The sequence below is a fragment of the Dendropsophus ebraccatus genome, chromosome 2 (genome assembly GCF_027789765.1).
Source record: "Dendropsophus ebraccatus isolate aDenEbr1 chromosome 2, aDenEbr1.pat, whole genome shotgun sequence".
NCBI classification, from domain to species: Eukaryota; Metazoa; Chordata; class Amphibia; order Anura; family Hylidae; genus Dendropsophus; species Dendropsophus ebraccatus.
Window position 1 is genome coordinate 187,128,196 of NC_091455.1, and position 25,466 is coordinate 187,153,661.

Sequence of the window (25,466 nt, forward strand, 5' to 3'; positions counted from 1 at the left end):
GTAAGTGATTATACAGTAAATATATAATATATAATTCATATAAAAGTGAGTTCCCTAATGGCTGACACTATGGGCCGCACATCTCTGGAATATCCACAGAGGCCTCAAAACTATAAAGCACTAGAGAACTGTATTGATCCCTTGGATGAATAGCTCATTGGGGAATTTTCAATTAATTCTGTACTGTTCAGTGGTCAGAAAATATACTTTTTAACTGCTGTGCCACCTTTGCTATACAGTGTTCAGACAAACCCTTTAAGTAATATTGTGACCAGTATTGGGAAATTCAAGCCACCTCGAGGAGCGGATATTTTATAATGAACGAAAAGCTTTAAACTTTGTCAGCATTTCTAAGGCTGCGTTCACATCACTGTCATTACTCCCATAGAGCATCTCTAACTGTTTGTTAGTTGTATTTTATAATTAATTTGGTATACTCTTGTGCATAGGGTGATGGCATGATGTCTGTGCAATACATCACAGAAGAGTGCCTAAAGAAACTGGATACTAAACAGCAAACAAACACCTTGCTTAATATGGTGTGGAGAGATTCTGCCAGCGAGGAAGTCTTCACTCTTATGGCCTCCATCTGCCATACACTAATGGTACAGCACCGTATGATGGTTCCTAAAGTAAGGTAAGTACTGAGAATACTTTGTGGGCTTTGTTACACACAAGTCGGAGCTGGTTACTAGTGGACCTTATCGGTAGGTGTAAACTCTGAATTACTTGGCCATTTATATACAAGTGGTGATCTGACCACTGGGGCCCACAAAGACAACCAGAATGGGGGACACCAACTCTAACCTGCAAAACTGCAATTGTTTTGCTATGATCTTGGTAAAACATGAAGCTGGTTCTTTTATGAACTGTAGTTAATTGTATGTCATCTGCCCAACACTCTGGGGCTTCTCATAGTAAATCAATATGGAAAACAAATGAGCTTTTCACCAAAGCTTTGGTAGTCCAGTGCACATCTTATGTGATTGCATGAAGACCTGTCAATAACTCACATTAGAGTTTGCCATTTTTGCTGACCAGTTATGTCGGGTTTTGGAAATGTAAATGAACATCAGTGATGTGTGGGCTGTCAGTGCCAGGTCTGTAATCACACACTGATCACATTTCATCAGCTCCTCGCACAGACTTCAATAGCGCCAGCAGTAGTTGTGGTTTGTGTAAAGCTAATAAGCCCATGCCAGGTATCAATCACATTATTGATCAGATCAGAATTTTGTTAATTTGACAAGTTGTCTGCAAGAATCGATTGTTCTTATTCTTATTGGAGAATAATCTTAGAAGCATGGCGATCTCATCCATTATAATTAATTGAAATCTGGAGCTGATTAGGGGGCTTTTCCTAGCTTTAGAAATGTGTGGGACCAACTTCCGACCAGCTGTTTTGTTTTTACCAGACACAGCTCCAGACATGTTGTAGTGGCTGTGCCTGGTACTGCGGCACTTAGGAGATGTGAATGGGACTGAGCTGCAGTGTCTTGTAACTAATGACAAGGCTATAGGGCTTACTAATGCGCTGCCTCTTCAGTCAGCTGATCAGCCGGTTTGCCAAGAGGCTGAACCCCCCACAGATCTGACATTAATGGCCTAGCCCAAAATGAGGTCATAGATATTAAAGTTCTGGAAACCCCTTTAAAGGGGTACTCCGGGCCAGGGGAGCAGGAGGATGTGGGAACATAATAAAGAAGCTCTACTTGCCTATCCCCATGCCCCTGTCTCTTAAAGCTCCTGGTTTAGTGACGTCAGGTCCCCACTCAGAAATGCCCGCTCAGCCAATCAGTGACTGAGGCAGGACACCACTCCAGTCACTGATTGACTGAGCAGGAGTTCCAGTGGTGCCGTGATGAAACAGGAAGACAGGAGCTGCAGGAACTTGGTGGCTGTCTTTAAGCTCTCGGGGCCCAGGGGCGTCGGATGTACAGCTTATTTTCTATGTTACCCCCCGACCCCCCTGGGTTCTTCAACTTTGGCTGTAGGACTCCTTTAATACCTTAAAGGGATTGTCCTGAGGTATCTCAAGTGAATAGGACTGAGCTGCAATAACTGAGCTGCCTTCTAAGCACTGAAGTGGCCATCAATATCAAAATTCCTTCTTCCTCTCAGGAACAAAGCCGGATATATAATGTAAGCACAAAATACACTGCAAACCGCTAAATCAGAATAGTTTCCCATGTGTTTTGCTCGGTCTTCTGTTTCTGGTCCTGTCACATTCTATATTATATTTAGTTCTGTTGCTGAATTGTCCGATTTTCTGGTTGTTGTTTTTTTTTTTTTGCAGCAATCTGTTGCTATAACATAATAGCTTATTGTCAGTGACAGTAAAAGCGAATAGAAAACATGACAATATTTGGCTTCCTGAGTGGGTTGTAATTCCGATCTTTTTACGCTAAGGCCCCGAGGTGAAGAAGCCAGGTGGATTGTTGGCACTTTAGCAGCTATACATGAGCGATTACAAGTCATGTCCTGATCATCGCTACTTTAGGAGACCATAAAACTCAACTTCAAGTTTTTTTTTTGTAAATCAGTGATGTGAATCCAAGTCAACTGAGGTGCAAATAGCGCCACTGCAGTCTCATCAGTCCGTCTTGGCTCGCTGACGTTTATTGCTGTCAGGAAGTAAAATGTCAGGGAAGCCATCATCCTGAAGATTAGGACCATTAGCTTGTCCTTAACAGCTTAACAGGATGTGCGATAAATGATCATGAATTTGCTCTATTTGTAGAGAACTGTAATCTTAAAGGGGAATTCGTATTTAATAAACAACCTCTGGGACCCCCCAAAATCCTTGCAATGCTGCTTCAGTTCTTCAGCTCCTTCACTATTTCTGGCTTTGCAAGGAACTGCAGATGGTCCCATTTGTTTAAATAGAGCTGCGGTCAGTATTTGTTTTCTGATTGTACCTTCTCTAATAAAGCAGCAAGGTGTAGTAAAGCCCATGAAGAAGACAATATACTTAAAGGGGTACTACAGCAATTTCTTTCCCGCAGGACATACGGCAGCTGATAAGTACTGAAAGACTGGATTTTTAAATAGAAGTAAATTACAACTTTATAACTTTCTGACACCAGTTGATATGAAAGAAAATAAAAATTCACGAGAATACCCCTTTAACCCCTAGACAACCCTGGACGTACCCATATGTCCTGAGTTGCTGTTGCACTGTGAAGTGAGCTCAGGAGCAGAGCTCGCTTCATAGCAGCCGTGTCCTGACCCTTCGGCCTGCCATTAACCCTTTGATAATGGCGTTTAATTGTAAGTGACAGGTGCATCTCTTATCACTTACCGATCGGGACCCCTTACATGGACCTGTAGATGGAGAAATAAAAGTGTAATAGCTCTTAGAAGACGAGAAGGAAAAAGCTAAATGACAAACATGAAAATCAGCCTGGTCATGTACACCATTTTGGGCTGGGTCATGGGGTTAAGGTGAGCTAATGTCTGTAAATTCACCTTGTTACTGTTTGATCAGTGGGTGAAGTTTCTTCCCTAGTGTCATATTCACAACCGCATTCACCGCATATGTGACGCAGAAATATGGATTCCTGTTCCAGCATTTCATCCTCAGTTGTAGTGAAGAATTTTCCCTTTTTGAAAGTGCTGACAAAGCAGACTTTTGGAAGACACGACCATCTGAATCCCCCCCCCCCCAAAAAAAAAAAAAAAAAGCAAGGAATTCAAGTATTTATTTGTATATTAAAACAGAAATGCTAAGCACAGAGTAGTGTAATGGTATACAAAGAACCTTATATCCCCGCTACATACACACATACACACACGTGATATGAGCATAATTCGTTCCAGGACTGTGCTTGTAATCCAAATCCACTCTTAAACCAAAGCAAATTTTACCATTAGGAATAATTGAAATGCAAACAATTGGTTCCACACCCCAAAAATAATGATTTATTATTCTGAATAACATGTAAAACAAATGAAACAAACATTCAGAAACAGCAGAATATGTTATATTATAAGTTACTGTACAGTAATGGAGAGGATGGGAAACACAAGGACTGACAGAGACTGCAGGGAGCATGGAGGAATGAGCAGGGCAGATGTGGGCACATACATGCAGCTCTCTGTCCGGGGAGAGAGGGGTTACAGCTATGAAGAGATTACCCCCACAGTCCTGTCCCCTGATGTAAGCCCCAGCCTGAGGTGGATCTGCTATGATTTGGAAGGTGAGGGAGACGTCCTGGGTCAGAGTACTGTGCTGTAGACCCCGCTATGCAGACCATGCCCCTCCTCCACTCACCCTCCCACCCAGTACAGGGAGCTCTTAAACCAAAGCAATGCTCTTAAACCAAGTCATAACTGTGAGCTCTTAAACCAAAACGCTCTTAAACCAAGGTACCACTGTATATGAAATAATCAAAAGATAAATAATAAAATAATTGAGAGTTTAGTGGTTTTATCAGGTGGAGGTGGCGGCGAGAGCTGGAACATCGTCCCAATGAACAGTAATGCAGATCATTATATTTAATTAAAAGTCCGAATATTGATAAAATCTCAGGATCCTTCAAACCACCGAGATATCTGAGCCAGATGAAGTGTCATTGATTCCTCCGTGTATAGACGTCATGTGGTCATCCTCCTGAGAGTCTCTGTGTAACGTACACACGGCGGCAGGTCGATAAAATGTAAAGATGAAAATGGGTCTCATGTCTTCTCGTGTAGAGAAGGCAATGTTCATACTTATGTTTTTATAGTAGATCCTAAAGGGCATGAGAAGAAACATTTTTCATTGCTGGATCTTTCCCAAGCTTAGCTGTTTCCATACTTTCAGTGGGTTATAAGGAAGAAAAGTACTTCTATTACACAGCAGCGGTGATAGGCGCTCACCCTATCAAACCTTTACAGCAGGGATGTCCAACCAGCAGCCCTCCAGCTGTTGCAGAACTACAATCCCCATAATGCTCGGACAGCCAAAGCTAAAGCACTGAGTGTCCAAGCATTTTTGGGAATTGTAGTTCTGCAACAGTTGGAAGGTCAAAGGTTCCCCTTGCCTGCCACATGTTTGGTTTTGTAATACCCCTTGCAAGGGAAACTGACATCAGGGGTATGAATCACACAAGCATCGTATACATACCTTTAGGGAATCTTCTACCAAAAGAACATACCAGTACAACACTACTAGACCCAGGAAGGCACAGGACAAGATGGTTGAATGTCTCGGTAACAAACATACCTTTTAGTGATGCTGTGTGATCCGGCATCTTCAGTAAAGATGTTCTTTAGTCTGCGCTGACAGCAAGGAGCCGCGTCAGTGACACTGTCAGCTCCCGCCCTGTTCTCTGACAGCTGTGTTGCTTAGATGGGTGGCGGCCTAAAGACAAAGTGGCGGCTGGAGAGTGGGGCGGGGGCTTAGAGTGTCACAGACCCGCCTCTCTGGCACCGTCAGCCTGACAATAAAGAATGATTTTACTGAAGATGCCAGATCACACGGCATCGCTAATGGTATGTATGCAATGTATGATGGCAAACAAGATTGTTTATCGTTAACCTGAAATCGTTCACCATATTACACAGAACGATGGTTGTTAGAAATGATCGTTACTACGATCGTTATTGCGATCATTACAACAATCGTTTAGGGTGCGTTTACACAGAAAGATTTATCTGACAGATTTTGGAAGCCAAAGGCAGGAATGGATTTGAAAAGAGGAGAAATCTCAATCTTTCCTTTATGACCCGTTCCCTGTTTATAGTCTGTTCCTGGCTTTGGCTTCTAAAATCTGTCAGATAAATCTTTCTGTGTAAACGCACCATTACTCCTTCTGATCCCAGCAAAACAATGAACAATGTGCAATTATGGTGCATTTACACAGACAGATTAATCTGACAGATCTTTGAAGCCAAAACCAGGAACAGACTATAAACAGAGATCAGGTCATAAAAGAAAGACTGGGATCTATCCTCTTTTCAAATCCATTCCTGGCTTTGGCTTCCAAAATCTGTCAGATAAATCTTTCTGTGTAAACGCACCCTTACACTGAACGATTAGTGAAAAAATGTGGAACTTGAGCGAACGAATATGGAATTACAGCGAACAATTAACAATAATTTTAGGTTCAGATCTAAATAAACGATCAACGACACATGAACGATTTTTTTATCATTGCCTGCAATTACACAGAACGATTATTGTTTAAATTCGAACGATATGGCGATTTTTTGCAAGATAATCGACCCGTGTAAAAGGGCCCTAAGGTAGCCTCTTTAGCTAATTCAGATATCTACAAACTTTATCTGCATTTCTGGGTTATTTCAAGGTTATAACTTATAAAATCATGAAAACACAGGATAAGTGATAACTATCTGATTGGTGGGGTACAACCCCACTGTCACAAGAACGGGCCGATTAACAGCAGGCAAAACCCCTCACGGTAGCTCATCTTGTTTGTTGGCTGATCACATTGATCGTCACCAGCACATCCCCCTGTTTTAATGGCTACGTGTGGACAACTATTATGAAGCTAATAGGCCACACAAACAATGCAGCAATCTTCGACACAATTTGTTCAGCAAATAAGAGACAATCTCGCTCATTTGCGGCGCTGCATCGGGCTCGTGTGTAAGGAGTAGTGGTCCAGTATGTATGCTGCCACTCCTTTCACTTGCTATAGGACTGCCGAAGGTAGCTGGTGGTCACAGTGCACGGCTATGTTCTTCAGTTTCATAGTATCTCATTGGAGTGGCCATGGGAATCCTTGACTTGTGCTTCATTCCCATGAAAGTAAAAAGAGCCCCCACTCTTGTGATAGTGGTAGTTCTAATAGCCGGGCCTCCAGTAATCTGATCAGTATGTTATTGGATGAGTCATGATGGTACAGACAAATCTCAATTAAACCAGAGAATACTAAAAGATCCAAAATACAGGATTTTTACATTCCTCTTTATTTCTTGTTCAGTATTCACTCCCTATAATAAAAAAAAAATTGCATGCTTGACTATACAGCAGCTATGGACTATGGGAGTGAGCGTGACCGACTCTGTATAGAAGGGGTATGAAGTGCTTGGTCCTCCCCACATTAACTCATTACAAATCAATAGGATTTGTGCAGCTGAGTAGCGTCAAGGTTATTTGTCACAATTTGCTATGTTGAAATGTTTCCGTTTAATAAATAGTTCCAGCTTTCAGCTCATTTATTTCTACTTATTCCCTTATTGATTTTTTTTCTTTCTATTTTTTTGAGGCTAGAACGGCACATCGCCTCCTGATCCCCAGCTTGCTGATGATCATGCTCCATAGGCAAATGTTATTTAAAAAAACAAAACAAAAAACCTTCTGGATTACAAGTAACACCAAGATTTACTGTTTGATTCAATTTAGAAGTCAATTTAACCTTGGTTTATCCATTGCTACAAACAACCAATATTTGTTGTGGCTCCCCAGGGCATGTCAGGTCTGCACTATTGATTCCACTAATCTTTAAAGTGCATTACAAGTCTAAGGCTACTTAGCAGCTCTATTAATTTGTGGCTTTATTGAGAGGCAGGTTTTCATTCAGAGGCTTTTTACCTTTGATTGGTCCGTCAAGTAGCTGCTCACGAGTTGTCAATGTATTTCTATCTACAGATAACGGAATAGTTAGGAGAATCCAGATACTGTCAGCTACGCATAGTATTAACAGAAGCTTACGGATGTACTACAGCTTGTTTAGTATGTATTTATTCTATAGAACATCAGTGCCGAATCAAAAAATCACTTCTGATTTCCCACAGAAAACTTTAGGATATGGTCTCCATCTGATTTATTTCTTGTATGTAACTGTATTCAGAATCAGTGTTACTTCGTCCCTCAATATAAATTATCAATAGACTACGGGATAGCACATCTAGTTTCCACAAATCATATTCATTCCAGGTTTGCCAAAAATTCAGCATTTGTGCAAATCCAAAAATTTAGAGCAGGGGTCCCCAAACTACGGGCCGCGGGCCACATGCGGCCCTCTGAGGCCATTTATCCGGCCCCCGCCTCAGTGTAGCAGAAACTCCCTCTCTCCACCTCCTATAGGCGGTGCCCGGCCACCCAGACTCACAGCATCATCGCAGCCAGCGACAGCAACGCCCCCCCCACGGACCCCACTCCTCGGCGCCGCCCCCCTCCCCCTGGATCTCACCTCTCACATCAGCCTCTCAGCAAAGGGATCCTCCAGCAGGCACAGTAATCAGTGTCGGACTGGGCCCCTCCCCCACTCCCACTGACCATCCAGCAGAGTGATGCTGTCTGTCCTCAGTGGGCCCCAGCGTTAGATGCTGCAGCAGCTGTCAGGCCCTATTGTCACAACCATGTCCTGGGTATGTCCCGGGAAGCTCCGCCCCCGCTTCGGGAAGCCCCGCCCCCTGTCAGCGCGAGTGATGTCACTGATATACAGGAGGGAGAGGAGTCGCTGGGGGGCAAGAGCAACCATACAGGTGAGGTAAGTATAGCTGTTTTTTGTTTTAAATACAGATGGAGGGGCAGGAGAATGATGGAGGCTGTAGTATGGTGATGAGGGGCAAAGGGATGAGAGAGGAACTACTATGATGATGGAAGGGCAGGAGGATGAAGGGGTAATAGTATGATGATGGAGGGGCAGGAGGATGAAGGGGTAGTAGTATGATGATGGAGGGGCAGGAGGATAAGGGGGTAGTAGTATGATGATGGAGGGCAGGAGGATGAAGGGGGTAGTAGTATGATGATGGAGGGGCAAGAGGATGAAAGGGGTAGTAGTATGATGATGGAGGGGCAGGAGGATGAAGGGGGTAATAAAATGATTATATGGGGTGCAGCTGCATCATATGGGCACAAACTACCAGTATATACAGTCAGTCAGTAGAACTATCTCTGAGCCACAGCCTGCTCTGAGTGGGGGGACAAGGGAGTTGTCGCAGATCCAGATGAATTCAGAATAGGGCCGGGTCAGTATGTCGCTTTTTACTGATTCTTCTTTTGTGGGCCCCAAGGATTATTTCCTCTGGTGGGCCCCAGGTACCCCAGTCCAACACTGGCAGTGATGACGTCATTGCGCCTGCTGGGGGGGATCTCTACAGCGGCTGGAGAGGTGAGAAGAAGCCAGAAGAGAGAGAGGCTGGCTCCATGCCAGGATTAGGTGAGTATAATGTTTTGTTTTTTTATGTGTTGGGGCAATGCAGGAGGACATTATCACTATAGGAAAAATGCAGGGGGACATATGGGGGCAATGCAGGGGAACTTTATTACTATGGGGGAAATGCAAGGAGACATTATTACAATGGGGGGACACCACAGGGAGACATTAGGGATGCTTTTATCAAGATTTGCCTATCACCAAAAAGGTGAGGTAGAACTACAACTCCCAGAATGATCATGTTTAGCTTTGGTAGAACTACAACTCCCAGCATGTTCCTGTGTGGCTGTGGTTGAACTACAACTCCCAGCATGCTCCTGTGTGGCTGTGGTAGAACTACATATCCACCATCCTAAGCCACCCCCAATACTCCTCCTCCAGACCAGAGACAAACGAGCAGTATGATCCTCCACTCCACCTCCTCCTCATGGGCAGAGACTGTGTCATCCTCCAGCAGGAACGGCTCCCTGCAGACCAGATACAGCAGTAGCATATAGTCCGGCCCTCCACTGCTCTGAGGGGCAGTGAACTGGCCCCCTGTGTAAAAAGTTTGGGGACCCCTGATTTAGAGTTTCATTTTGGGTAATTGATCGATAGTTTGTGCACTTCTTCACACCCAACCATTACCTTGGGTTAATAGTCCTTCATCGAGCACTCATTGGCTCGTCTGCAATTAACTGATTTTTTTACTTTATTTTTTTTATCGACTTTTTCATTTATAAGTTATAGCTGCCACTCTCTGTTCCTGACTTTTTCACAAAAATAACTGTAAAATTTTGACGTTTACATCCATTTAGATGGATTTGTCATTTAATGAATCAGTGCGGTCGTCCACGTACACCATTGAGTTAACTGGGATTTTTGGAGTTTTAGATGCTGTAGGTTTCTCTGTTCTTACTAAATTAAGTTTCACTAGCATCCAGTAGTGTTTCAATACATGGGATGGCAAGGGATTTTTTCAAATTTTTTTTTTTTAGACCTGCTGTTAAAAATACCAGCGCCCCATTGGACTTTTACAAGTCTGAACTTTTGTCTTATGCTGTACATATTGTATATAAGAATGATAAACAATTAAAGGATTAGAAAAGCACAGATACCTTCTTGCAAAACGGAAGTTAAAGGAATAGTTTGACTTTTCCTTAAAACCTTATATAATGTTGGGCTGTGGGGAAAAAAATACTTACCTTCCCCTCTTCCCCTGGCAGCTTCCATTTTTCTGCTTCTGGTCCCCAATGCTCATCTTTATTTTTTTTACCTGCTTGAGAGATGAGAGGTCATGGGCAGGACCTGCCACTCAATCACTGGGTGCAGCAGTGTCCCTTCTTATTCATAAATATCTCTCGTCTCAGAAGCAGGCAGAAGAGTCGAGTAGTGGGGGACCAAAGGTAGGGTAAGTATGTTTTTTTTCCTTCACTTTTTATAACAAGTTTTTGTGCACACCAGAATAGATAATAACAAATTGTAAACTTTCAATACCATTAAAGAGGTTATCCAACGAGAATCTTTTTCTTTCAAATAAACTGATATCAGAAAGTTATACAGATTTGTAATTTACTTCTATTAAAAAATCTCAAATCTTCCTATACTTATTAGCTACTATAAGTCATGCAGGAAATGTTGTTTTATCTTCAGTCTGACACAGTGCTCTCTGCTGACATCTCTGGCCGAGACAGGAACTCTGTCTCGGTTTTCTACGAATCCCCACGGAAAACCTCTCCTGCTCTGGACAGTTCTTGTCTCGGCCAGAGATGTCAGCAGAGAGCACTGTGTCAGACTGAAAATAAAACACCACTTCCTGCAGGACATACAGCAGCTGATAACTATGGGGAGACTTGATATTTTTTAATAGAAGTAAATTACAAATCTATATAACTTTCTGACACCAGTTGATTTGAAAGAAAAAGATTTTCGCTGGACAACCCCTTTAATGTTTCTTCACTTTAGTGCTTATTCTTGCTCCTTTTTCTTTTTTGGCCTCACCGGCTTGACTTTTTTTGGATTGTTGAAATTTTGCTATTTTTTTGTCTTATTGTTTAACACCGATAATGCCTTTATCCACTACTAATCCTTTAACTAAGCTGGGGATACTCACACCCAGGTGTGATGTTGAACATACCACACAGGACTTTATGTGAAGACCGTGCATTCCTATTCCCAACTTTCATGTGTCAACACTGCGTTCGGTGACCTTCCTTTCACAGGATGAAAGAGTAAACCTAATTCCCATGTATTCCTTGTAATTGCCCTTTGATTGTGTTTTCCAACACATCGACCATTGTATTTTAATTTTTTTTATCTCTTTGGTTTATCAGTGAAACACTATCAGCGATGACAAGCATGCATTGTATTGACCAGAACAACCTTCATTTATTGCTGGGTGATGGGACTCGTGAATAGGTTGGATAACATTGGGTGTCATGTTCTGCCAGGGACGTCATGTAAAGTTTGATAGAGGTGACAATATTGTGACACCTTTCTCTAAACCTATTGTGTTAAATTCATTATCTTCAATGATTGTAATGGGAAACAGGGAGGTGTTTATGGCGGAGGCATGAGGAGGGGAATCTGGCTTTCAGCTAATGAAGTTTTATTGGGGTTTCTTCTAAATAAAAGCTTAATGAGTCATTTAATCTTTGCCTGGAAGGAATTTCACACTTCTTCTGTTTACAGGCCGAAAGCATGGCGTGATTTTTTTTCTTTTCACCTCCTCGTCATCGGGCAATCGGAGTCCTATGAAGATCACAGTAGGGCCTTGTAGAAGTACTTGGGTATTTGTGACGATCATTATATCATAGTTTGTTCACAGCCATAATACACACATGTGCATTTGCTAATAGAAAAGTGTATGAGTGCGAAGTGCTAGTGAGATTACCCGGACATGGACATTTGAGGGCTGGGCAATATAGCAAAAAAATTAAATCTCAATTCTTTTTTTTTTTTTTTTAATAATTATTCTCGAATCACAATTTAAATCTCGATTTTTATTTTTTGCTAATGATGGCAGGTGTAGTAGTTGAGGCATAGTAGATGAAGAGTGTAGTAGTAGTAGATATGGAGAGTAGCAGTAGTGTGAGTAGTTGCTTCAGGAGTGGTAGGAGTAGTTGTATCAGGAGTGGGAGTAGTAGTAGCATCAGTAGAGCAGTAGTAGTTGTAGTGGGAGTTTTTAGTAGCATAAGTAGTGGGCGTAGTAGTATGGAAATAGTATCAGGAGTGGGAGTAGTATTGGAAGTAGCAGTAGCTATAGTGGGAGGAGTAGTAGCAGTTGTTGAAGTAGTATTGGGAGTAAAATGAGGACCAAATACTATGGGGAGATTACTAATATCAGTGTTTCACATGCCAGTCTTAAAGGGATTGTCCAGCGAAAATCTGTGGTCAGAAAATTTATATAGATTTGTAATTTACTCCTATTAAAAAAATCTCAAGCCTTCCCATACTTATCAACTGTTGTATGTCCTGCAGGAAATGTTTTATTTTCAGTCTGACACAGTGCTCTCTGCTGACATCTCTGGCCGAGACAGGGACTGTCCAGAGCTGAAGAGGTTTTCTATGGGGATTTATAGAAAACTGACCAGAGATGTCAGCAGAGAGCACTGTGTCAGACTGAAAATAAAACAACACTTCCTGCATGACATACAGTAGCTAATAAGTATGGGAAAACGTGAGATTTTTAAATAGAAGTAAATTACAAATCTAAATAACTTTCTGACACCAGTTGATTTAAACTAAAAAGATTTTCGCTGAACAACCCCTTTAAGTAAATTCCCACTTGTGGTAGATTTTGCAGGACTTGCTAACATTTGGAGGCCTCTTAAAATATCTGGGACTTCAGTGGCTATCCCAGCACCACACTTGGCAATCTTTGCTATCTTCAGCTATGATTTACGCCAGTCTACTGATGGAAAATTGCTGGGCAGCTGTAGCCACACTCCCTATACGCCAAGCTCTGCCCAGTCTAGCAGGAGTGTGAATGTAAACTAAACATTGTGCATTTGTTACTTTTTCTTTTAACACCTGGTATAAATTATTAGTGCCGAACAGCTGATCAGAGGGAGTGCTGGGTGTCTGCACCCCAACAATTAACTATTAATAGCCTATTCTGTGGAAAGTTTTATCCTGATTAACCCCTTTAATTTAGATTCCAAATAGCATGCCAAGTGTGAACGAGTGTTTGTATCGAAGACCATGTTAATTAGTTCCCTGTATATTTTCAAGAGATATACAGTTATGTCATCTGTTTCAATACACAATATATAGCTATTACATACAGACTGGCCACATTCACTTTGCTACAGAATAAAATCTTGGAATGGTGAGCAAACAATACCAATATACATATAAAAGCTCTTACCTCTATGGATGTGATAAAATGCTCCATGGTCCATTAGTAAAGGAAATGGCTTGTTTTATTGCCCCTAGTGTTTATCCACTTCAGGTTGACCCTAGGCGTTCTGTAATTGCGCTTGCAAAGTTGATCTTTTTTTCAGGCAGGTGTCGCCAGGGACCCTGAGGCGTTCTGCCAAGGACCTTCGGCGAGAGTAGAAATCGCAGGAGGTCGCTCAGCCATTTCCTGTGAAGTCTATGGCCAGACTCTTCCAGTGTATTGGGAGGTTACATATGGCAGACCCATTTGTGAGATTATCCTCTTCTTCATTCATTTGTAATAAATGTCAGCAAAGAAAAAAAAAACTTTTGTAAGAAAAGTTGGCTCAATGGGTGACTGCAGTAGAAATGATTTTTGCATACGTATAATTATTCTGCAGGATAGCTACTGAGACATCAGATATTACTTCCTCCTATACTATATTACCTATATGTGACACATTTATCCATAATCCAAGGAATTTATTTTCCATTGTTACTGACCAGCTCAGGAACCTGCCAGTATTTCTGCAAATCTTTAAATAATTGTCATATTATAGTTTCAAGTAATGGGCTAAGATTTCAGTTACAATCCCCGATATGTGTCTGGTGAGAGGAATCCACATCAGATTATTATGGTTAAACTAGACAGGATTTTAAAGTTTTTTTTTTTTTAGGACTACAAAATTTGATGGCCTGTACAAAGGCTAGATGGGGACCCCAGCCCTTGAGGTGAATGAAGGGGTCATAGAATTTCAGCAGGCAGCGAGTGCTTCATTGTTCACTAAGCACAGCTTTAGAGATTCAGTAGCAGGTATACCTGGTATTAATATCAGTTTAATAAAACTAAGATTCAAAGAGTTGTAGCACCAGGCACAGACAATAGACAATATACCAAGCTGTGCCTAGAAAACATTTAAAGAGGGATCCAACTTAAAACTAACTTGATGCCTATGGAGCTGGCGGAAAGAGCAGAGTGCTGTATTCGGCTCTCTCCGGCGGCTCCATTAATTCTCTAGGGAGCCACCGGAGAGAGATGACTACAGTACTTTTCTCTTTCTTGTTGTTCCATAGAGGATGAATAAAGCTTTGGGTCATGTGCTGTATGGGACTTCTGAACATAGCCAAATTCATTGCTCCATTCACCCAAAGGACAATTGACCTCCATTCTGATAATCTGTATGGGTCCTGGTGGTTCAGATGTTGTGCAAGTACAAACATCTTTCACTTCAGAGAGTGCTGAAGGTGCAGAGACTCTTTCATTCTAGGGGTAGTGGGTTCCCAGTGTCAGACCCCCATAGTTAGAGTTGGCGGCTGATTTTCATAGTCTTCTGTTTCTCTTTACAGGCTCCTGTACAGTTTAGCCTTTAATGCAAGATTTTTACGACATCTTTGGTACTTAATCTCCTCTATGACAACAAAAATGATTACAGGGTAAGCCGTTGCATATTAAACCACTGTAATGCCTGTCTCCTCTCATATCTGTAATGTAATCCATATTCTAGTATAATAGAGGTTATCCATTTCATAATGAATGAATTCTGTGTTTCCCGGATGTCTGTAATGATTTAAGTTTTGTTCTTTTAGGTCAATGGTGCCGCTCCTCCAGGTTATATCCAGAGGCTCTCCCATGTCACTAGAGGACTCCAATCGCATCATCCCTCTCTTTTATCTTTTTAGCTCGCTCTTTAGTCATTCCCTTATTTCCATACATGATAATGAATTCTTTGGTGACCCCATCGAAGGTAAGGGAATTGAACTTCCACATTTCATCGTACTGTATCCGCTGTGGATTTCATGCTTCACATTTTATGCTGCATCCACATGTGTGAATGTTCCCTTATCGTGTCCCTGTCATTAAGAACATCTTTTGACTCGTCGTAGAGACACAACAAAGGAAGTAAGGTCCAACAGCACCAGAGAATTGTAGAGAAATGAATAGATGGATGAACACTAGAGATGAGTGAACCGGGTTCGAGTCGATCCGAACCCGAACGTTCGGTATTTGATTAGCTGGGGCTGCTGAACTTGGATAAACCTCTAAGGTTGTCTGGAAAACATGGATACAGCCAATGACTATATCCATGTTTTCCACATAGCCTTAGGGCTTTATCCAAGTTCAGCAGCCACCTCTCATCAAATGCCGAAAGTTCGGGTTCGGATCCACTCGAGCATGCTCCAGGTTCGCTCATCTCTAATGAACACTGGATAGTTGGCGATCCTGCATTACCAGCAAATAGACAACAAGAAAATAAAGTCCAACAGCATATCCGACGTTGCTTGCACCCGGATATGTAATAAAACCTTGTTGAAGTTATCTTGTGCCACTGGATGCTGTTGGACTTTCTATTCTTGATGTTGCAGAGACATATCAATAGTGTTGAGACCCTCACCAATCTGTAAACCGTGCCGGAAAAACTGCATGGGTATGCGCTTTATTCCCTGACTTGCCCTCTCCATCCCTCTTAATTCTAAGTCTATGGTGCTCATCTTCTGTAGTGAGACGGAGAAGGCACCAAGGCTGGGAGTTAAACCTGGCTCGATTTAGAGATCTGTAGTGGTCTGAACAATTAGAGCCCAAAACTTTTGAGATGACACTATGACATGTCAAAAGATTTTTCTAATGACAGGAACATATAAAGTGCATCTCTTGCCCATGCACAGAGAAGGAAGCTCGTTGTAGTAAGAGCTTCTGTCTGGATGTCCCTTGTAAAGTCTTATAGCTTGTAACATAATGGTCCATCAGCTATACTGCTGAGTAGCGAGTGTCACCTTTGGTATCTACACTCACCAGCCACTTTATTAGGTACACCATGCTAGTAACGGGTTGGACCCTCTTTTGCCTTCAGAACTGCCTCAATTCTTCATGGCATAGATTCAACAAGGTGCTGGAAGCATTCCTCAGAGATTTTGGTCCATATTAACATGATGGCATCACACAGTTGCTGCAGATTTGGCGGCTGCACATCCATGATGCGAATCTCCCGTTCCACCACATCCCAAAGATGCTCTATTGGATTGAGATCTGGTGACTGTGGAGGCCATTTGAGTACAGTGAAAAGTTCGACGTACTGTGCGTTCAGAGATGCTCTTCTGCCTACCTTGGTTGTAACGGTTGGCTATTTGAGTCACTGTTGCCTTTCTATCAGCTTGAACCAGTCTGCCCATTCTCCTCTGACCTCTGGCATCAACAAGGCATTTCCGCCCACAGAACTGCCGCTCACTGGATGTTTTTTCTTTTTCGGACCATTCTCTGTAAACCCTAGAGATGGTTGTGCGGGAAAATCCCAGTAGATCAGCAGTTTCTGAAATACTCAGACCAGCCCTTCTGGCACCAACAACCATGCCACGTTCAAAGGCACTCAAATCACCTTTCTTCCCCATACTGATGCTCGGTTTGAACTGCAGGAGATTGTCTTGACCATGTCTACATGCCTAAATGCACTGAGTTGCCGCTATGTGATTGGCTGAATATAAATTAAGTGGTAACGTGCAGTTGGACAGGTGTACCTAATAAAGTGGCCGGTGAGTGTATATGCAGTAGAGATCTGGCAGTACCACCTGCAGAGCGGTTATTCCACAAACAATAATAGGTAAAAGTAACATGGGGTAGATTTGCAATATAAAGGCTTAAAAAAGTGTTTCTGTGCCCATTAGCACCATGTTTTTCCATGCTGCATCCAGTATCGAAAGCCAGCAGCAGTAGACAAGCATTGGACTATTATAGACTGGCTCTTCACTTTGGCTTAAAGAGGTTAGCCCCAAACAAAGGAATGCTATCTAGCATATAACTATGCTCTAGTAATTTAATGGTCAAAGGTTATGTTCAGAGGAAAAAACCCTATAAATGACAGAAACCCCATATGGGTCGCTTTCCTATCACTAACAATGTTCACTCAATCTGTTTTGTGGCCTGTCTGTACTGTGTGACTGTAAGAGAGAGAATTCTAAAGGTATTTCTTTCTTAACAGTAGTTGGCCAGAGACAATCTTCAATGATGCCTTTCACGTTAGAAGAGTTGGTCGTACTCTCCCGCTGCTTGCGAGATGCTTGTTTAGGAATCATCAAGCTGGCGTACCCAGAGACAAAACCAGAAGTACGAGAAGAATACATGGCGGCTTTTCGAAGCGTTGGAGTAACTACCAACGTAGAGATGCAGCAGCGAATTCAAACTGAGCAGAAACGATGGATTCAACTATTTAAGGTACTAACATATGTTATTCCGCTGTGACTGAAGAAAGTCTCATCTCCTTCTTGGGGAGGATACAGTTGCTTTTATACTACTCCTTAAGATCCCTACAATGGGTTGAGGACTGTGCACACTCTTGGAATACTGCACATAATCGCTGAATGTTAAAAGTCCATTGATAGAATGTGTACTTATGCATTGTACACCCCTATGTTTAATGTAAAGATAAAATAATTGTCGCTATTTTAGTTTTTCCCCCCGTTTTGTCCTTATCAAGTCTTCGTTCAGTTTAAGGACCCTTTAAAGAGGACCAATCACCTAAAAATCACTGTCCCTATTATCAAAGGAAATCTCTCCCTAAGTCTATCTATGAAGATACAGACTGCCTGTGCAGTCTGTATCTTATCCCTTTACCCAATTCTCTTGATAGCTGAACGAAGGCCGGGCGCCGCCATCTTGATGACGTCACTTTGCGTTTCACCGCTGGAACGCAAGTGACGTATTCAAGATGGCGTCGCCCGGCCTTCCAGCACCGAACAAGAGCATCAGGTAAAGTATAAGCTACAGACTGTAAAGGCAGTCTATTTATGAAGATATCTTATACTTTACCTGTTCCTCTTGTTTGCTGCAGCAAGGCCGGCACCGCCATCTTGATTACGTCGCTTGCGTTCCACCGCTGGAACGCAAGTGACGTATTCAAGATGGCGGCGCCCGGCATCAGACTGCAACGGACAAGAGGATCAGGTAAAGTATAAGATACAGACTGCAAAGGCAGTCTGTATCTTCATAAATAGACAAAATGAAGATACAGACTGCTGTTGCAGTCTGTATCTTATACTATACCTGTTCCTCTTGTTCGGCCCGGCCGCCGCCATCTTGATTACGTTACTTGCGTTCCACCACTGGAACGCAAATGACGTAATCAAGATGGCGGCGGCCGGCCTTGCTGCCGCTGTGGATGACGGGAGCTTCCTGTCTCGAGCCGGCTCTTTTGAAAAGAGCCGGCGCGAGACAGTGAATTGAAAAGTTAATAAAACAAAAACGCGGCCGAAAAAATAAAAGTATTTACAAATGTAATTAAATAAATAATTACATTGAATTAGAAAATAAAAAAAAAATTAATTTCTTCCGTGATTGGTTCTCTTTAAGGAAAGTTTTCATCTCTAATTTTATAGTCTTTGTGCACCAACAAGTTTGCCTGGAAACGGCTTCAAATCACAAAGACTTATAAAACTGCTGAAAGACGCTCAGATTGATTGATTATACTCAGCTCTTTTTTCTGATGAGGAAGAAGCATTAATGTCTTAAAATTCCGCTTAATTAGTATCTCATCAGGACTTGTATAATTTTGGTGTTAATGGACCAAATGGAGGGCAAATCTCTTTTCGGTTGACACCAGTATAAATCTTCCCTTTCTCTCCCTGGTTGTTCTTCTCCCGGCACTGTCTTCTCTCTTCCTCTCACACTTGGCAGAAACTTCTACCATTGTCCAATGCATCCATAGGACTTGCAGAAACCCCTGCACATTTTCCTATTTGATCTCGAAGCTGCAAAACTTTCTGCAACAAACCTGCGACGCGTCTTTTCCATCTCTCTATTGTTTCTTGTCGTCTTTTTCTCTTTTACTTCCGGTCTCACTCTCCAAAAAATTGAACATGCAAAAGAAGAGCCCGTGGAGCCTCATTTAAGAGTCTGAAAACACAGGACTAGCCAGATATCCCTCCGGAAAGGACCAAGCCAAGGGGTGGCTCCTGTAAGGAAACCACCATATTAAGTGGCCTTATTAGTCAATGTAATGACGAGGGAAAAACCAAGGCCAGGTATCCATCCACATACAGCTGTTTCGGGGTGTTGCCCCTCATCAGCGTGGAGCAGGATTCTGGCTAGGTGGGAGCAATGCCTAGTATTGGTATGGGACCCAAATGGATCTAGTGCGGGAAAGAAGTGGTGCTCACGTCTTCTCCCAGGCAAACAGATCCAGTCAGCTAATAAAAAAAAAAGCCCTTCACATTAAAGACACAGAAGCAGCAGAAATGCTTTTTCCAAATTGAATGCTAGATTTACTGTCCGTTTAATACCGGCGACCTCTCGCACAGTAATGTTCGGCTTGAGTCATCAGCTGTCCCTCCAGGTCTTTTATCACTGCTTTTGTCAAGCTATCTATTTAATTGAAAGAAGTTAATTGAATGAAAATGATCAACTAAGCTTGTATTAATATTGCTAATGGAACTTTCTTCTTGGCCATGTTTGGAGGAAGATGTCACGCTAGACTTTAAGAAGGACCCATTAATGCGTGCACTTAACCTGATGGGCTAATTAAGCAATGCTTATTCATTCAACAAGCCTACAATAGCCTCGATCCGGCCCATCCGGCCTGATTTTACAACACATTTCACTTACAAGCATGGGCCCGATGAACATTAACAGAATTGAGCCTAAATGATAATGTTTTCATTAGGGGGGAATACAGCGTTAATGTGTCATAATATACTCCGGTTTTCTGCTGCCAGGCTGCTTGAGTTCCACTTAAAAGTTTAAAATAGGAGCAAATAATCTGCTGATGTTCTAGTTAGACAAAAGCCCGAGCTGGCAGATTTGTCTCATATTGTAGTCTGCAGTTTGGGAGGATAGGAAACTAGCATTAATCCTATATGGTATAGCCAAGTTGCAGAAGGCCTCCAGTCAGAGCCGGTTTTTATGTAATTGTTTGCATGCAGCTTATTTTAGGGCACCCACCATCCTATATCATGCATTTAAAGCGTAACTGTCATTTCAGGGTCAAGTATTGATTTTTAAGAAACTCTGTAATAGGTTTTATTTACCAAAAAGTTTCATTCTGTACTGAAAAAGCAGTTTTCCTAGGTCCCCCATCACTTCAGAAGAAGCAAGATTTCTGTGTCCATTATGCTCTATGGAGAGGGGAGGGGCTAAGAGGCGTGCATGGAGCAGTCCTGCACAGCACAACACCCGGCAATCTTCTCTCAGCAAGTTCTTAGATAAGCACTGACCTTTCTCCCCCTGAATCCAGCGTTTTAGGTGCCCAGACAGTCTACAAACAGCTGACCCCCATGTCTCCTCTTCCTGCTCACTCATCCCCCTCGGCCCCTCCCCCCTCCATAGGTAATAATTGACACAGCAGAACCCGTCTTCACTGGCTTCTCTGTAATAAAGACGGGTTTGCCTGATAATGCACAGATAAGAAGTGAGGGGGGGGAGGTTGGGATATTGCTTTCTGGAGCAGAAAGAGGCTTGTTTGCCTAATAAAAATTATTATAGAGTTTCTTAAAATTGCTTATACTACTGATTGCTGCAAAAAAAAAAAAAGACAGTTACTCTTTAAATCACACAAAAAAAAGTAAAAAATCAAAGACCGTATTATCTTCTGGTACAAACACAGAGCGCAATGGTATAATAGTAAAACTATGCGAGCCGTGGCCTATATCATAACATGTAAAATATATAATATAGATATATAATATAGACATTGGTAGTGGTAGTTTTTTCCTATTGAATTAAATGGGGAATTACTTGTAGTTGTTTTACTTATAGTTGTAAAACTGTAGATAAAAGTAAGACCTAAAGAATCAGAGGTTGCCTGAAAAAAACAAAACCTTGTTGAAGTGTCTCTGTTATTTGAAGATGTTGTGATCAGTCATGGTCTGAGTGTTCAGTAATCGAGATGAGTGAACCTCAAGCTTTAGCTTTGGCTGTCCAGGCATGATGGGAATTGTAGTTCTCAAACAGCTGAAGGGCCTGAGTTTGACACCCCTGCATTAGAGGATCCACTTCTGGTTTTGTCACAAAAACTGCAGTGGTAGTTTTTTTTTTTTTTAACTACTGTGTGTGTTTCTAGCCTAAAGGGTTATCAGGCTTTAAAAACATGTCCACTTTCTTCCAGAAACAGGAAGACTCTTGTCCTCAGTTTATTTGTGAGTTTTGCTGCTCAGTGTCATTGAAATGATCACAAAACCACACAGGGGTGGTGCTGTTTTTTCAAGTAGCTATGTTTTTTCTAATTCTGGATAAAACCAAGGAACCACCACTAGGCATCATCACGCACTAGGAGCCATGTCTGCTGCTCAGGTGTGTAAGGTAAGATGATGAGCTTTGTCACTTTGTTCTAAGCTTTTTTACTTCTTGTTTTCTGCAGGTAATCACCAACTTAGTAAAGATGTTAAAGTCTCGGGACACCAGGAGGAACTTTTGCCCCCTCAATCATTGGCTTTCTGAACAAGAGAACATTAAAGCTGATAAAGTAAGTTTCTGCCTCATATATATGTTTTTCCACTTCCAATATGTAACCAGTATCCACAATAGGAATATAACAGGTGTCTGATAATTACACTGCCAGTATGTAGTGTATCTACACAGTGCCCGTGCTGGCAGAGATATGCATGAAATATCATCTATGTGAATAGTTCAATCATTCCATGAACTGGCTTATCCATCTCATTTTAAAGGAGAAGTCCAGTAAAAAATTTTATTAAAGTATTGTATTGCCCCCCAAAACTTATACAAATCACCAATATACACTTATTACGGGAAATGCCTTTAAAGTGCTTTTTCCCTGCACTTACTACTGCATCAAGGCTTCACTTCCTGGATAACATGGTGATGTCACTTCCTGGATAACATGGTGATGTCACTTCCGGGATAACATGGTGATGTCACTTCCTGGATAACATGGTGATGTCACTTCCTGGATAAAATAGTGATGTCCGACCCGACTCCCAGAGTTGTGCGGGCTGTGGCTACTGGAGAGGATGATGGCAGAGGGATGCTCAGTGTCCCTCCAGTGCCCTGTCTCCCTCAGTGTCCCCCTTCCATCATCCTCTCCAGCAGCCACAGCCCGCACAGCTCTGGGAGTCGGGTCATGACATCACCATGTTATCCAGGAAGTGAAGCCTTGATCCAGTCGTAAGTGCAGGGAAAGAAGCACTTTATAAGCATTTCCCGTAATAAGTGTATATTGGTGATTTGTACAACTTTTGGGGAGCAATTCGATACTTCAATAAAAATTTTCGCCGGACTTCTCCTTTAAGGGATTTTCTTGGATATCAATGTGCACCCCCACCGATATGCTTGTGTGAGCACTGTGGCCTCTTAAAGAGGTATTCCCATCCCATCCAATCAATATTATTCCCCATAAACACAATAGGGGATAACTATCTGATTGGAAAGGGAGGAGGGGGTCACTTTTTTTACAGTCCAAATGGGATGTGAGTGAGACCTTTCAGCAAAACTGATATGCTGTCCTAGAGCTGGGTCTGATTTGGTAGAACATGACATGATGATAAGAAAAGGCAGTAACGTACGCATCTGTATAATTTTCTGACACCAAACTATTTTTTCTCCTAGTAACCCTTTTTAAATTCTAAAAATAAAGTATATCACATTGACATTTTCCAATACTTACTTTTTTTACTGTGTATACCTGCAGAATTCTTGTCATCTCACTATGTATAAATCACAAAGCCTTTACAGAGCTAATATCAGGCTCATTAGGGTTTTCCCTTTATAAGATTGTGTATGGTGTATAGGTATAATGATCTAATGCCTTATTATCTGTTTTTGTTTACCAGGTTACACAACTTTATGTCCCATCTGCAAGACACGTATGGAGGTACCGGAGAATGGGGAGGATAGGACCTCTACAATCTACTTTAGATGGTATTTACACAGATTTACTGACAAAAGTCTTATAGCCATAGCATATAGACGAGGAGTGGAGGGCACGCTTGGATAATTGTTGCAGTATTATGTTTTGCCTGTTGCTTATACTCATGTACATTTTTTTCACTGCCTTACAATGAAGGGAAACTACTTTCCTAATGGATCCCATTGATTTGTAAATCTGGTATACGCTTAATATATTAATAGAGGGCCTAATATTAACTTTGAACGTCTTTGAAAGCCATTAGTCCTGCTGGACTAAGCATTGCTCCTGGGATACGGATGTGGGAATTGGGCCTAAGTATTCAGCTGTCCTGTGCCAAAACAAGCACAAAAATTCACAACAAATATACAGACGTACAGTATAGAACAATGATTGATTCCGCTCCTAAGTTTATATGTGACAATAAGTGATTGGATTCCGTTAACAATTCACTAGTTCAGTAAGGAAGAAGCTGAATGTAAAATCAGATGAGGGAACATGTACTCCAGGAGCCATCTCCTCTCCGATTCATCTCTTGTGTCCATTGTGGAGATCATGTACATATATCATTTGTCTTCTGACCGGTCAGATCGTTCGCCTCATCTGGTTTTGTTGCTCTGTTTGTCTGAGCTCCATACTTTGTGCTGACTCCTTTTATAAAAAAACCACGTCTTCAATGGTAACATAAAAGGTTTTGTGTGCAGACGCTGATATGGAAAGTCCAGCCTGAGAACAGCTGGCCGTATTTACTCGTGACCCCTCATTCGGCTAAGTGGAATTCCTGGGCCTTCTAATGCTGTGTGTATTGACATCTTCTGCCCATCATTCTCTCCACATATTGAGATCTTGATGGTGAAATGTAGATCAGCGTGACTAATAGACCGGAGTAATTGAGCTCCAGCTTTCTAATCGAGGCTTACCTTTGCTGTACACGCAGTTCTGTGTTTATACAGCTATTAACCCTTACCCCGTCGCTGATGAGACAGTAAAGAGTTACTGTAGGGCACTTGTTAAAAGAGGATCTTTTGTGTTTATAATCAAAGCTGGTAAAAGGGATATTTCAGCAGTTTGGAGTCCTCAAGCAACCTGCAAGAGTGAGGAAAACAATGCTTGATGTCATGCTCAATGCTCAGTCAAGTGCCCAGGAGGCGGGCTGTTCTTTTTTGGTGCCCAGATTTGAGAACTTCCTTGGCTCCTCCTTTTATGATCTAGCGGTTGTCTATCCTTGACACCAGAGCCGAGAGGAGGGGTCAGGGGAGCTCTCACTACAGAGATCTCTGGGCACCGAGCATGAAGAGCCCGCCTACTAGGCACTTGCCAGATATCAAACAACATTGTTCTTAGTCATGCATGATCAATGTACGATTCATAACATCATCCATGATAGTAGTCCCAGCAATGACCTTATTTCCTGTATGGAGTAAATATTACATTTTAAGAGGGTATGACCAGTTCCCCTTTTCCTTCTGTATACTATACAAAGCTAGTAACTAAGGCTCTGTATTCGCAGTGCTCAGGCCTTATGCTATTTTTCATGGTATAAAGTTATATGCTGCATATAATACATTTCCCGCTGTAAATGTTACTCTTAGAGCTCAGACATAGTGTACACTGCACCTGTTTGACCATATGGAACATGTTAGGGAGTTCTTGTAATGTATATCTCCTTCATACAGAACAAACACAATGTGAATGTAGTCTTAGGGTCCTGTTACACGGCCCGATGGGAGCCCCATAAATCTGCTAGATCAGCACTCGTTGACTGGGCCTATTACATGGCCTGATAATCGGTTAACAAGAGCTGCATGGACATTGATACTAATGTCCTTGCAGCCCTTGCTTAAAGGGGTAGTGCGGCGCTAAGAAATTATTTACAAAACAACACACATTACAAAGTTATACAACTTTGTAATGTATGTCATGTATGGAAATGGCCCCCTTCCCCGTGTTCCCCGCCCCCCGCCCGTGGACCCGGAAGTGTAGTGCATTATACATACCTGATACGTGTCGACCCCCGTCCGCCGTCTTCTGACAGTGATGTAATCTTCGGGAGGCCAGCCGACCCGCTCCTGCCGTCCTCGATGCTGCCCCCCCTCTGCCGCGTCATAACTATGCTCAGCCGCGATTGGCTGAGCACAGTTATGCTCAGCCA

The 25,466-nt window shown here is 42.2% G+C and overlaps 1 protein-coding gene across 2 annotated transcripts in view; it reads left to right on the forward strand.

Moving 5' to 3' along the window:
- Nucleotides 1–25,466, forward strand: part of UBE3C (ubiquitin protein ligase E3C) — a 77,073-nt gene that overhangs the window by 23,683 nt on the left and 27,924 nt on the right. The window contains exons 11-16 of one of the 2 annotated variants that reach the window (XM_069958892.1): nucleotides 450–637; nucleotides 14,817–14,903; nucleotides 15,057–15,214; nucleotides 17,441–17,673; nucleotides 21,809–21,913; nucleotides 23,241–23,328. In XM_069958892.1, coding sequence (XP_069814993.1) covers nucleotides 450–637; nucleotides 14,817–14,903; nucleotides 15,057–15,214; nucleotides 17,441–17,673; nucleotides 21,809–21,913; nucleotides 23,241–23,328 — 859 coding nt within the window. The remainder of the gene's footprint in view (nucleotides 1–449; nucleotides 638–14,816; nucleotides 14,904–15,056; nucleotides 15,215–17,440; nucleotides 17,674–21,808; nucleotides 21,914–23,240; nucleotides 23,329–25,466) is intronic. The other variant, XM_069958893.1, reaches the window with a different exon arrangement.